Source organism: Neophocaena asiaeorientalis, unplaced genomic scaffold (assembly GCF_003031525.2).
Source record: "Neophocaena asiaeorientalis asiaeorientalis breed wild unplaced genomic scaffold, Neophocaena_asiaeorientalis_V1.1 scaffold681, whole genome shotgun sequence".
Taxonomy (NCBI): Eukaryota; Metazoa; Chordata; class Mammalia; order Artiodactyla; family Phocoenidae; genus Neophocaena; species Neophocaena asiaeorientalis.
This window is the reverse complement of record NW_020172271.1, coordinates 1084622-1099179: the sequence shown is the minus strand read 5'-3', so window position 1 is coordinate 1099179 and position 14558 is coordinate 1084622. Positions and strand designations below refer to the sequence as shown.

General features: G+C 47.1%; 1 protein-coding gene across 2 annotated transcripts in view; it reads left to right on the top strand.

Annotated features, from left to right (window-relative positions):
• TSPAN33 (tetraspanin 33) overlaps nt 1-14297 on the top strand; it is a 16986-nt gene extending 2689 nt beyond the window's left edge. The window contains exons 2-8 of one of the 2 annotated variants that reach the window (XM_024763108.1): nt 7904-7961; nt 8621-8748; nt 9069-9143; nt 10489-10584; nt 12346-12474; nt 12875-13036; nt 13244-14297. In XM_024763108.1, the coding sequence (XP_024618876.1) occupies nt 7904-7961; nt 8621-8748; nt 9069-9143; nt 10489-10584; nt 12346-12474; nt 12875-13036; nt 13244-13345 (750 nt within the window). In that variant the 3' untranslated portion in view covers nt 13346-14297. The remainder of the gene's footprint in view (nt 1-7903; nt 7962-8620; nt 8749-9068; nt 9144-10488; nt 10585-12345; nt 12475-12874; nt 13037-13243) is intronic. The other variant, XM_024763114.1, reaches the window with a different exon arrangement.
• The last annotated feature ends 261 nt before the right edge of the window (nt 14298-14558 follow it).

Below are 14558 nucleotides of genomic sequence, written 5' to 3'. Positions count from 1 at the left end.
GGGCTCTGGAGCGCAGGCTCAGTAGCTGTGGCGCACGGGCTTAGTTGGTCTGCGGCATGTGGGATCTTCCCAGACCAGGGCTTGAACCTGTGTACCCTTCATTGGCAGCCGGATTCTTAACCACTGCGCCACCAGGGAAGTCCCTATCACATTATTTTTATAAAAACAACAACAACGATACCAAGAATGAAGACAAGAACCACACACTTTGCTGTCAAGTCACATGCATACCTTCTTAACTCCCCAGATAGCTCTGTTTGCCTTGTACCAAGTAGAAAATCATAAACTTCAAGCAGCGTTTAAAAAGAATAAAAGAAAAGCATCTCTTAGAGTCTCGATAGCAGGCTGTGTGTCAGGCTGGTAACTCCAGGCTGTGAGTTTGCTTGTTTATACAATTTTGAGCACTTGTGAACTTTCCTTCCTCATTTATAGCCTTGGAAAACCAAAACCAGCCATGGCCTAAGGAAGGAGCTAAAGGGTTGGCCCAGACATTGGAGAGGAAAGAGCCCTGTGGACTCCTCTACTCCAGCAGGACAATTCCATCCTATCCAGAGGGAGAAGGCCAAGAACCAGTTTCAGACAGACAGTTGCCACTTCAGAAACCCAGGAACAATGGTGGTGCCAGGATGACCACTGTAGGACCAGTGTGTGCAGATCCTGGGCAGTGACAGAGGAGGCCCTACTTTAGGGCTAGCAGGATGTGATTTCTTTGACTTCATCCAGAAATAAGGATAGGAAGGACTGAGAAGCTGGAGGTACAGACCCCTCCCTCCCAGTGTCCCTCTGGGAAGGGACAGTGTTTTGATTCCCATGCAGGGAATCACTCTACTCTCAGCTGTCCCCCACCGCCACCTTCAAAAGAACAGGAAAAAGATTTATTCCAAAGAAGAGGTGAGGACCCTGAGACAGATCCACCCAGTTCATGCAGACTGGACTTTAGAATGTGGAAGGCGGACAGGCCGGGCTTTCTCTCGGTGGTTGGCGGGCCCTGGGTGGTGATGCCCCATCTGCCTCTTTCAGGAGCCGTTCCAGGGACTTCCCTCTGGGTCCTGCAGGGCCTTCCTGATGCTGTTTTACTTACCCCTGCCTCAGCCCCGCCCAGTCTGGAGATTACCCACTGCTCACCCAAGATAACTGCAGGCAGCTCCTCCCCACCTCACGTGATGCCTGGACGTGAATACATCTGTGTCCTGGTAGGAGCCAGAGAGGGAGGCAGCCATGTGACCGAGGTCATAAGGCTCTGGAGCCATGTGGACCTACATTCCAGTCCCTCTTTAGCCACTCATTCACTGAGTGCATTCGCCCAGCATCAGTTCTGTAAAGTGGAGACCCTAACACTCTCTTGGGGTTGTGGCCACAGTATACATACTGGTTACGTAGTGGTTAGTCCAGTGCCTGGCCCTTAGCACTCAACAAAAGGTAGCTGTAACATCGTTGTTAGAATTGGCTCCTAGAGCCAATTCACCTTTTGGGGATGGACTTGGAGAGCTAGGATTACTGCTCCTCCTGACGAGTGGCAACTAGGTGGGGATTGAGTCTAGGTAAGGGCCAACCCTGAGCCTGACTTCCTTCAGCCTTGAACACCCTTGCTCACATTCCTACTGTTAGCCAGAGGGAGACGACGATTAGTGGCATCTTTATATTTTATAGTTTTAAAAGAAGTTTCCTATATATCATAGGAACAGAGACTCCACTGTTGTCTTTAAGGACCTTCCCTAGGTCCACTCCTCAGAGCTTTTCACACCGCATTGGTCTTAAGGTACAATCCAGTGGAAATGGATTCCGAGAGCTAATTTGCCTGTAATTATCGGCATTTGAGCATTAGAGCCAGGAGAAGAGCTCTCGTTCAGGACCTCAACTTGGGGCCCTGTAACCACTTATCTCTTAGTATTGATGGCTGTGAAGTAGTGTCCTAGGGGCTAGAATAAGGGTTTTCCTCACATCAAATCATAACTGTCTTTTCCTGATTTACAGAAAAAAAAGTCAAGATAACGGAAAGACTTTTCTCCATTTTCTGTTTTCTCCCATCTTCTCTCCAAGACAGCAGCTGCTTATCTGCCACCAAGTGCAAAGACAAGTAGCAACAAACATTATGGAAAACTAGGAAACTATTTAGAATATCGCCATATTATTTTATGAGATGCAGAGACATACGTCTAACAGCTGAATCACCTGTTAGTAAAATTGTTCCTTATTTCTATGATAGAAATTAGTATGTCATGCTTCCTCACATGACACATTGAGAAGGACACGTTATCTGTGTAATATTCCTGTCAAAAATATGTCGTCTGGGGCTTCCCTGGTGGCGTAAAAAAAAAAAAAAAAAAAAAAAAAAAAAAAGTCGTCTGAATCTAATTGGGAAGAAACAATCTGACATCCAAATTGAGGGACATTAAGCCAAACAACTGGCCTGGACTTACCAAAAAAAATTTCAGTGTCAAAAAATATCAGAACATGTGTTGGCAAGGATATGGAGAAGTTGGAACCCTGTACATTGCTGGTGGGAATGTGGAATGGTGCAGCTTCTGTGAAAAAAGTTTGGCAGCTCCTTAAAAAATTAAACATAGAATTACCATATGACCTGGCAGTTCCACTCCTGGGTCTATACCCAAGAGAACTGAAAACAGGTATTCAAACAAAAACTTGTACATGGATATTCATAGCAACACTATTCACAACAGCCAAAAGGTGGAAACAACCCAAATGTCCATCAGTGGATGAATGGATAAACAAATTGGGGTCTATCCATACCATGGGATATTATTAGGCCATAAAAGGTATTGAAGTACTCTTACATGCTACAACATGGATGAATCTTGAAAACATTATGCTAAGTGAAAGAAGGCAGGCACAAAGAGCCACATATTATGTATTCCATTTATAGAAAATGTGCAGAATAGGCAAAACCATAGAGACAAAGTGGTTGCCAGGGGTTGGAGGAGTGGAGGGAATGGGAGTGACCATTTAATGGGTACAGTGTTTATATTTGGGGTGATGAAAATGTCCTGGAACCTGGTAGTGGTGGTGGTTGCATAGCAGTATGCATATACTTAAGGCCACTGAACTGTACACTTTAAAATGGGTAATTTTGTGGTATGTGTATTTTACCACGATTTTTTAAAAGTCCGTGTCTTGAAAAACCAAAAACAAAGAAAAGAAAAAAAGCTGTGAAACTGTTCCAGGCTAAAGGAGACTTGATCACTAAATGCATGATCCTTGACTGGATCCTGAACCAGAAGAAAGGGGAAATAAAACCAGTTATAAAGGACATTATTGGGATAATTGGGGAAAGTTAAATATGACTGTAAATTAGATAGCAGTAGTAGCATATTAAAGCTTCAAAAAGAATCTGATATGTCAAGATCGTATCGAGTACACCAGCAGAGCACTGTTAGTGCCTTGTCATCTGAACAGTTTTAAGATCCACTGCCATATGTTTTGGTGTAAGCAGAAATCACCCTGATTAAAGGTTGTAAAATTGCATGCAAGTGAATCCCAGTTTAAGAAAATATGATATTAAAAAGTGTGGATTTACAAGACTAACAAATTGACTATTTTTTAAATAGATTTCATTTTTTAGGACAGTGTTAGTTTTGCATAAACTTTTGAGAAGATGGTACAGCGACTTGCCATATATCCCACATCCAGTGTGTCTTATTATTAACATCTTACATGAGTATGATACATTTGTTACAATTAATGGCATTATCATTAAGGTTCGTACTTTATTCAGATTTCCTTATTTTTACTTAATGCCCTTTTTGTGTTCCAGGATCCCATCCAGGATATTGAACTTCATTTAGTTGTCATGTCTCCTTAGGTTTTTGTTGGCTGTGGCAGTTTCTCAGAATTTCCTTGTTTTTGATGACTTTGATAGTTTTCAGGAATACTGGTCAGACATTTTGTAAAATGTCCCTCTATTGGAACTTGCCTGATGTTTTCTCATGGTTATACTGGGGTTATGGGTTTGGGGAAGGAAGAGCACAGAAGGGAAGTGCCATTTTCATCACGTAATCTCATATATCAATGACCTCTGTTGATGTTGACCTTGATCACCTGGCTGAGGTAGTCAGGCTTCTCCACTGTAAAGTTAATCTTTTCCCCCCTTTTCCATACTGTTCTCTTTGGAAGGAAGTTACTATGTGCCGCCCACACTTGGAAATGGGGAGTTATGGGCCACCTTCTTGACAGTGCAGTACCTCCATAAAATATTTGGGATTCTTCTGCGTGGGGGTTTTGTCTTTTCTCCCCTATTTATTAAGTCATTTATATCAGTATGGACTCATGGGTATTTATTTTATATTTGGGGTAGCAACTCCATACTCTTTTATTTTGATGTCTCTTTGGCATAGCCACACAAATGTGGGGTTTTGTTTTTGTTTGTTTTTGAGCATTTCCTTACCTTCTGACATCACAAGATGCTCCGGACTTATCTATTTCCCACCCCAGTCCTGGGATCAGCCATTTCTCCAAGGAGCCCAGGGGATGGCTATTTTCTTTATAAGGTGATTACTCACCTTACATAAGGATAAAGGTACTGGTGCGTGCAAATTATTTTATATAATTTGATTGACAACTCTTCAAGAACATGCCTTTGGCTGGACTCAGCTATTTTAAAAACTGTCTAGCTTTTGAAAGTTTCCAGCAAGGCTTCCTTCTAGCCAGAATATGAAAAGCTATTCTAGGAAGAGAAGTATCTTTATCTCCATTCCCATCATGAAAGGAGATCGTTGGTGATATTGTAGGGTGTCATAAGATTTTGTAGCAAGGACTGATATATTGTAGACAGTACCCGACTTGAGACTGGAAATGGGGTTTAGTCCAAATATTGCCACTGCACCCATGTGCACTTGGTCAAATATCACTTCCCTCTTTTGGCCTCATCTGTAAAAAAATTGGTGAGTGGCTGAGTTCGTTTCTAAGCTTCTACTCGCTCTAAAATGTTATGCTATTAACAGCAGCGGCACTAACTTTGGAATGGCAGCAGCTTTGAGGAATTCAGGGTGGGAGATGTGGGCAGGAATAGAAGTGTGAAAGGGCAAGGCTGACTGCAGGGTAAAGAGGCAGATCCATGACAGAAATGCAGAATTTTAGAGTTAGCTAGTGAGTTCCAGGTGAGCAGTATCATTAATGATCATATTAAATATTAATGAGAATATTAATGTCTTAGTCTTGTTTCTCACATAGCCAGCACCTACCCGCCCTAGATCCCTGGCTGAGTGTGCTTTAGGCTTGTGGTTCTCGAACTTGACTGCATGTTGGAATCGCCTGGTATGCATTCAGAAACACTGTTGCCTGGGTTCTAAAGCCAGAAATTCTGGTATCCTGGGTTTGGGGTGCAGCCTAGGCATCAGGAGTTTTTAGGTTCTACTCCGTGCCCCCCATTCTAATGGCAGCCAAGGTTAAGAAGCACTGCATTAGGCCCTAGATGCCCTTGCCCCCTCCCGTGTAACAGATACACCTCCTTAAGGGCAGGGACCACATCTTGCTCATCTTTGCAGTCCTCAGAGTATCTCCTACATAACAGCTGATGAATTGGATTTGGACAGTATATTAGTTTCCTATTACTGCTGTAACAAATTGCCACAAACTGAATGGTTTAATGTAACACAGATTAGTTTTCTCATAGTTCTGGAGGTCAGAAGTCCAAAACAGGTCTCACTGAGCAAAAACCAAGATGTCAGCAGGAATGGTTCCTTCTGGAGGTGCTAGGTAAGAATCTATTTGCTTGCCTTCTCCAAGAGGCTGTTCACGTTCTTCAGCTTACGGCACATACTCCAGCCTCTGCTTCTGTTGTCATACATATCTCCTCCTCTGACTCAGACCCTCCTGCCTCCCCCTTATAAGGTCCCTTGTGATTATATTGGGCCAACTGGGATAATCTCCCCAGTTGCAAGGTCCTTAACTTAATCACATTGGCAAAGCCCCTCTGGCCGTGTAAGGTTACATATTCACAGGTTCTGGGAATTAGGAATGGACATCTTTGGGAGGACGCTGTTCTACCTACCACAGATGGAGACAGAGCAACTGCTATAATTACAAGCCCACCCATGGAATGAAGTTACCCTGTGACACATGGCATCTGTTTACTTTTCCTTTCTTGTTTTAGCTGTGTTAGGATTTAATCAGAGACCGTCTTTGTGGAAAGTTATACACCTTAGTGAAAATTTAACATGTGACAAAACAGTGAGGAGCCTGGGAGCAACAGAAATAAAGAGCAGATACATATTTTTTAATGATTCAGTAAAGTGATATTCAGAACCGTAATTGGCTGTGGTGAGTTTTAAAGGGCAGACAGAGATGCCCGATCACTCTGGCAAAGGGCTTGTGCTTCCAGGCCCGTGGGGTAACCGGGGTCTCCGTTGTGTGGTTTCCTTGCCTCCCGCCAACTCCCCCTTGCTCCCTGAGCCTGGCTGTGCTGTGGGACAAGAAGCCAGCTGGCACCTGCAGCCCCTCACACAGCTCTTTCTGCAAGCAGCTCCCTCTCTCCTGGACAAAGAGTGTGAGGGCCAGCACGTCACACGTCTGGCCCCGAGTCAGAGGCGGCGTCAAATGATTGGGGACCGAGGAGAAGGGGCTGTGTGTACAAGCCGAGAAGAGTCCTGAAAGGTGCGGTTTTAGACAAGGGTTTCCCATTTCCTGCTGAATGCACCAGCTGGTAGAGTTTCCCAAGGAGAATGTCTCTCTACTGAGGGGCTAGTCTGACCCTGTTACCTGCTAATGGGTGCTCAATTCCCTTCTCCCACCAAAGCCCCAAGATGGTCTCTGTCTTGCCGGACAGTGGAGTGCAGCCAGCCCTCTCCTTCACCACTGAGTTGGTCAAGTCCCTGCTGCTGAGAACTCCCTCCAGCCAGAGCTTGGCCCCCGCTATTGCCATGGTGATAGCCAGCTGCTTCTTAGCACCAGCCTGGGAACTGGGCACAAAGGAAGGGTGACCGAAGGATGTGCACACTGGGCCACCCTGCACTCCTGGAGGCGTAGAGCGGGGCATAGAGAAGGCCCCTTTAGGGAGCGCTGGTGGTCTCGGATGGGTTTGTTCTCTGAGGCAGAAGCCAGGAAGTTTGAAAGGTCTAAACTTCTCTGTTCCACACTGGAATCAGGGTTTAAAAAGTTTCCTTTGCAGGGTAGTTCTGCTGTTTTACACCCACGCATTCTTTCACACTGGTTTGTACTTTCATTCTTGCATTTGACACCATATTGACCTCCAAGAGGGTTAGAGACCTGGCAGCATCTAGCATCTACCCAGGCCTGCTTCAGCTTTAAGACCTCCCCTTTGATGTAGCTGGATTCAAATTCAGAACTTCATAGTTTCTGTGTGACCCTGGGCAAGTTAATCCTTAGTAATGATAGATAATATTTATTATCAGGCATCGTGTTAAATGCTTTCCATGCATTCTTTTATTTCATTTTCACAGTAATCTTATTAAATGTAGTTGTTTTAAATTACCATCTTCAGATACACAAACTGAGGCTCGGAGAGTTGTCCGGCACAGACCCAGGTTCAGCTCACTCCGAAGCTCATGTTTTTCATCGGACCGGGGCACGAACCCCTGTCCCCTGCATCGGCAGGCGGACTCTCAACCACTGCGCCACCAGGGAAGCCCCTGCTATTCTGTTTTAACCTTGCATTGCCTTAATTTCCTCACCTGTAAAATGGGTATAATAGCTGCCTCACAAGATAACTGTGTTGTGAGGATTAAATGAGATAATCTTGGTATAAGCTTTTCATGGAGGTAAAGCACTGACAGATTCTATCAATAGTATCACCAGGGAGGAAAAAGATGCTCATTTCTGGGTCCAGGAAGAGTCGTCCTCCTCCTACTCTGCCTTAAGGTTACTGACGGCTATCAGGGCTCCCTGGTTTCCAAAACCTCAGAGTGTGGCTCCTTCCCTGTCTCCACAGGTGATTTCCATGGTGATGGTTGCCGTGGGAGTCTACGCTCGGCTGATGAAGCACGCAGGTGAGCTGTAGGTCCCCGTGCATCTCCCCACGACTCTTCGCTGCCTCTTTCAGCCCTGGTCTTTCAGCCCTCCTTCCCACATAAGCTATGGAGCTATAGGGGGCAGCCACCCTCTAGCCAAATCCTAGAGGCTTACTCCATCAGGCCATCCAAGCCAGTTCACCTGGATTTCCCTGAGCTCCCACGAGTCTTCTGAGATCTGCCTGCATTTTAGGCTTAGGAAGTGTCTAAGGAAGAAGGTAGGCTTCTGGGTGCAAAGAGTAATCGGGGGCTGTAGCCCTTCCTTCGCTCTGTTCTGGAGTAACTCAACCTCCATTCCTATTCCTCTGCACAAAGTCTCCAGGAAACGGAATCTGCAAAGCCAATGAGCCTAATGCCATTCTGATTCTTTTCTGGAGCGAAAGTGGTCCCTCCTCTCTTAAGCCTGGGAATAAAGGCTCTTACTTTTTGTTAGTTTCTCAAATTAAACGCCACAAGCCCTTCTGGGCCCTTTGTTTTCTCCCCATGGGAGGGCAGTACTGCTTCCTGTAACCTTCCCCCAGCCACACTGGAGAATCCCCCACCAGGGGAGGAGGGCAGTTTTGGGGGCACCCCACCCCTCCCTGGTACCCCCCTCCACCGGCACCAGACTCAGACTGAGAGACAGCCCCTTCCCCCAGAAGCAGCACTGGCCTGCCTGGCCGTGGACCCAGCCATCCTGCTGATCGTGGTGGGCATCCTTATGTTCCTGCTCACCTTCTGCGGCTGCATTGGCTCTCTCCGGGAGAACATCTGCCTCCTGCAGACGGTGAGTGGTCAGGGGCGCCCCCAGAAATGCCCTGGCCTCTCTCCTCCACGTGCCTCTCATTCCTGAAACCTTTCAGTTTCCTTTGTCCCTCAATGCCCCCAAGGTCTGTGCTGTCCACTCCTCACTGTAGAGCTCAGCCCAGGTGACCCAGCACAGGGTGACCACCCCCAGGACAGCGTCCCAGAGGCAGCTGCCTTTCCTGTGTGTGGGGCACCTAGGAGAAAGTGCCCCGTGGACCCCCAGTACTCGCCGTGGTCCTGGGAAGAACTACTGCCCAGCATGGTAACAGACTGCCTCCTTTTTCCGCCTGCTCCCCACAGTTCTCCCTCTGTCTCACCATCGTGTTCCTGCTACAGCTGGCAGCCGGGGTCCTGGGCTTCGTATTCTCAGACAAGGTAACACTGAGAGTCACGGGGCCTCCTCAGCTGTGAACCAGAGGGAGGAAGGGAAGGTTCCTGCCCGTGCTTAGCCTAATTAACCACAGTGGTCCTTCCCCTGAGAAGGATCGGCCTCTGAAAGATTATCCTTAGGGATGAATGAATGGCCTTTAAAGTTGCCATATTTAAAGAGCATTTCAAGATTGTAAGGTGTTTTCCTCTGACAGTCTGAGAGGCCAACAGGGAGGTAAATTCTATGAACCAAAAGTTAAAATAGGGGGCTTCCCTGGTGGCGCAGTGGTTGGGAGTCCGCCTGCTAGTGCAGGGGACACGGGTTCTAAGCCCTAGTCCGGGAAGATCCCACATGCCGCGGAGCGACTAAGCCCTATGGCCTTTAAAGTTGCCATATTTAAAGAGCATTTCAAGATTGTAAGGTGTTTTCCTCTGACAGTCTGAGAGGCCAACAGGGAGGTAAATTCTATGAACCAAAAGTTAAAATAGTCTGTAAACTTTAACGGCAAATGATTGAGTAAAATTCACTTATCAAGTGAACCACAGACAACGTGAAGAGCCTTTTGTTTCTTTTAAAAATTATTTATTGGGATAAACGAAAGTAAGAAAAGGGGGAAGTAAACAACACTTTGAACAGCTCTTACCATATCTGGGAGTGGTCTGCCATTCAGTGACAGCCCTTTTAATTAAGAACCAGAATTTCTTTCCCAAAGGGCAAATGATTACCAGGGGCAGAGTATAGGACTATGGATAGGAAACTTTGAGAAAAGTAATGAAGCAGGAAGGAAGAGACCATGGTAGAACTATGAATTTGAGAGCCACTGAGTTAATTCAGAATGTCCTAGTCCTTCGGGCTTAGTAAAATCCTAATACGATACAGATCTGTTTTGAGTCTAAAGAGATGCAATTCTCTTATGTCCACTAGAGGTCAGTGCCTCAGCTCAGCAAGTCCTTTTCTACTAAATACTCCCCGCCCCACTGCCCCTGGACACACACACACACACACACACACACACACACACACACACACACACACTAGTTTCGCTGCTTTGCATCAGTCAACAAGTATTTTGTGTAATAATATTCAGAGATAGATAAATATTGGATTAACTTGAGATGTGGCTCTGAGAAGAGGCAATAGCAGGACCAGCATTTTTCTTGCCCACAGGTTCCTGAGGGCCCAGAGGTGCACAGGCTTCGGAATTGGCCATCTTCCATCACTAGGACGTGGTTCTGATTTCAAGGCTGACTTAAATAAAGAAGGATGACCACTGTCTATTGCTATTTCTGCAGGGAGGAGCTGGTTAGGGGTTAGTCCTGTGTTCTGATTCCCTCCTTGTGTTTCTGGCAGGCGCGGGGGAAAGTGAGTGAGATCATCAATAACGCCATTGTGCACTACCGAGATGACTTGGACCTGCAGAACCTCATTGATTTTGGCCAGAAGAAGGTATGGGCTAAGAGGGGGGTCATCTACTGGTCCAGGAAGCTGTGGGCAACAGTTAATGCCATCCCAAGAGACACCTCACCCTCATCACCTGCTGGGTAATGGATTCTGGGAAGGGGTCTGGCAAAAAAAACCCACATAGCTTTAAAAGTACTTTTAAGGGCTTCCCTGGTGGCGCGGTGTTTGGGAGTCCGCCTGCCGATGCAGGGGACGCGGGTTCGTGCCCCGGTCCGGGAAGATCCCACATGCCGCGGAGCAGCTAGGCCCGTGAGCCATGGCCGCTGAGCCTGCGCGTCCAGAGCCTGTGCTCTGCAACGGGAGAGACCACGGCAGTGAGAGGCCCGCGTACCGCAAAAACAAACAAAAGTACTTTTAAGGGCAAAGAACAGTATATATAGTAATCTACCAATTGTGTAAAAAAAGAGAGGAAAGAATATGTATTCATGTTTGCAAAAGGAATCTGGAAGGATATGAAGGAAACCATTATAAGTGGTTACTTACAGTGGGAGGGGGAACTGGGCAGATTTTTTAATATTACCAATTCAAAAGTCAGATTTTTAAAATTATGGCAAAATGTACATAATATCAAATTTACCATTTTTAAGTGTACAGATCTGTAGCACTAAGTACATTCACATTGTTGTACAACCCTCATCACCGTCCATCTCCAAAACTTTCTTCCCACACTGAAACTCTGTACCCCATTAAACACTAACTCTCCATTTTCCCCCTCCCCCTAGCTCCTGGCAACCACCATTCTGTGTTCTATCTCTATGAATTTCTGTCTCTATGAATACTGTATTTGTCCTTTTGCGACTGGCTTGTTTCACTTAGCATGTCTTCAGGATTCATCCATGTTGTGGGATGCGCCAAAACTCCTTCCTTTATAAGGCTGAATAATATTCCATCATACGTATATACCGCGCTTCGCTGATTCATTTATCTTTTGATGTACACTTGGGTCACTTCTACCTTTTGCCTATTGTGAATAATGCTGCCATGAGTCAGAACTTAAATTTGAAACAAAAGTGCTTTTGAGACCAGAGCTGAGTTCCCCTTCGCTTGGTGCAACACTCTTTTTTTTTTGTTTTTTTTGTTTTTTGCGGTGTGTGGGCCTCTTACTGTTGTGGCCTCTCCCGTTGCGGAGCACAGGCTCCGGACACGCAGGCTCAGCGGCCATGGCTCACGGGCCCAGCCGCTCCGCGGCATGTGGGATCTTCCCGGACCGGGACACGAACCCGTGTCCCCTGCATCGGCAGGCGGACTCTCAACCACTGCGCCACCAGGGAAGCCCGGTGCAACACTCTTGACTTGGATCCCGTTTGCTTTCATGGTGTAATTATGGGCCCACAATATTGAAGAATCTCCTCCTGTGCTTCCTCTATATTAAGGCAAATGTTTGTAGCACTGATGCTTTATTTCAGCCAGTATTTTTGGAACATATACTTTTGCGAAGCTCTATGCTATACAGGACTGCAAAACCAGAAACTGCCCTCAAGGAGCTCATAGTTGAGTGTGTAAAACAAAATATATATACAAGTTATAACAAGACATATAAAATGATAGAAATTAAGAAGAGAAAACTTCTTCAGGGGAAGGTCACTAAGAAACTTGAGCTCCAGGTTCCAGGTTGTGTTTCAACACAACGTGAACTTACAAGTGCAAGCTTGCCATAGACTTTTGGTTGCTCTGAGAGTTCCCCTTGTCACCTCAGTGTGGGGATGGGGGTGGTAATTTTAACCCCTGTGGTGGGCTTTGTTGCAGTTCGGCTGCTGTGGAGGAATTTCCTACAAGGACTGGTCCCTGAACATGTACTTCAACTGTTCGGAAGACAACCCCAGCCGTGAGCGCTGCTCTGTGCCTTACTCCTGTTGCTTGCCTACCCCCAACCAGGTGTGCACACATCCCACCTCATTTCCTCCTGCAGTGATCTGAGTTACTTTCTGATTAGGGCAGCTGCTATTGGGAATCTCCATCCCCTGGTTTAGCCAGTCAATTTTGTTGGACAGCTGTCAGATGTTTTTCTTCACTCCAATCTGATGGCTCTGTTATCTTGCACTCCTGTAGCCCACTTGGGGTTTCAGAAGGCACAGGTCTCTAAGGCAAGGAGAACTGGACTCAGACGTCTCAAAGGAAGGGAAGTCTGCATTTAGCAACTTCCAACATAGCATCCTCCACATATATTCTCTAACAATTTAGGAGTTTAGGAAGGGTGGGAAGCCCATCAGCTAGGGCCCCTAAGAAAAAGTTATTGGAATGGGAGTCCCACTTGGCTTTTCAACTCTCTTCCCAGGCAGTGATCAACACCATGTGCGGCCAAGGTATGCAGGCCCTTGACTACTTGGAAGCTAGTAAAGTCATCTACACCAATGGCTGTATTGACAGATTGGTCAACTGGATACACAGCAACCTCTTCGTACTTGGTGGTGTGGCACTGGGCCTGGCCATCCCCCAGGTAACTTACCCTGTAAAACTGTGGTCCCACAATTCTGTAAAGACTCCTTTGTTTTGGGGAGGGCACCTGGGGCTCAGTTAGTGTCAGGCACTAACGTTACTGAAGGGTAGGAGATGTGATGGTGCCGACTGCACTGGGAAGATTGAGTCAGAGAAAACAAAGGCATCACTCATTGCTGAGGACCCAATTCCTTCTCACCTTTCCCAGCTGGTGGGAATCCTGCTGTCCATGATCCTCGTGAGTCAGATCAAAGATCAGATCAAACTACAGCTCTACAACCAGCAGCACCGGGCTGACCCATGGTACTGAGAATCCATCCTGCACCTCCTCGTTAGGGCAACAGGCGAGCCTCATCAACCAACGGCAGTGGTTACAGCTGTCAGCACCAAATGGAGATTTGGGTTCCAGCCCCACAAGTGACGGCCCAGTGGCAAGAAGCAAACTCCAGACGCCAGAAGGCAGGGTACACAGGTGGCTCAAGTCTGGGAAGGATGTGCCTCCTCTCCCCATCCTAGCTCTCAGCATTGTTATTTTGTATTCTTTCTACCCTCCACCATTTGGGTTTCTGTTCTTGTATTGTCTGAGCAGAGATGCTTGAGCAGAGCAGTCGCACAGAGTTGTGGGGGCAACAGGCTTTCCACCGAAGCACTGCAACTGACAGACCTGCTGGGGCTGCCACTGAGCTTGCTGCGCATACTCGCATTCTGGCTGTTGCCAGTGCGCCCTGCCTGGAGTCCGGTTGGCATGATACCAGCTCCAGAAGGGGAGGGAGTGGAGCAGGCAATGAGCGTGGGGGTCGGCTGGGGACAGTCGTAGGTGCTGGGGAGGAGAGGAAGACCCTGTATTTATTAACTGCCTGTGCTGCCATCCTCCCAGGTAGTCAGAGTGAGCTACATCCTGCCCCTCCCTCGTTTCCATGGAAACGTGGCAGCAACTGCAAGGGGTTCAACGAGCAGCCAAATTCACCCCGTCTCCCCTCCTTTAAAAAATGTCTGGAACCATGGTCTCTATCTTCTGCAGCCAGCAGAGGTGGGACTGAGCCATACGTCCCCTTGAACTGCACCCCTGTATGGCCCTCGCTCTCCAGTAAGTGGGTTTCTTTTTTTTAACCTTGGCAGTGTGCAGAGAAAGAGAGGTAACACCCCCCCGCCCCCCATTCCTCCGCACCAGAGCTAGCTCAGTATTTCTACAGTGTAAGCAGGGATCTTGCTGGGGCTGGGGGACCCAGAAATGGCAATAAAAGTTTGTTGACCTGGGCTAACCTGGACTCCATGAATTTTCCATTCTGGCAACTGGGAAGGGAGGGGTAGAAGGGCCCGGCCGGTGGGCCCTCCCTCCAACAGGGGACTGGACACTCTCCTAAACGCTACCGTACTTCCCCGGCCCCACCACTCACCCCCGCTCCTTCTAGCAGATGCACCATTCCCCTCCCACAACCCCGCCCCCTCCAGTCTAAATTAGATAAAGAGATTCCCCATTCGCATTTGGGAACGGCATAATTTTATCCCTAAACCTGACGTTA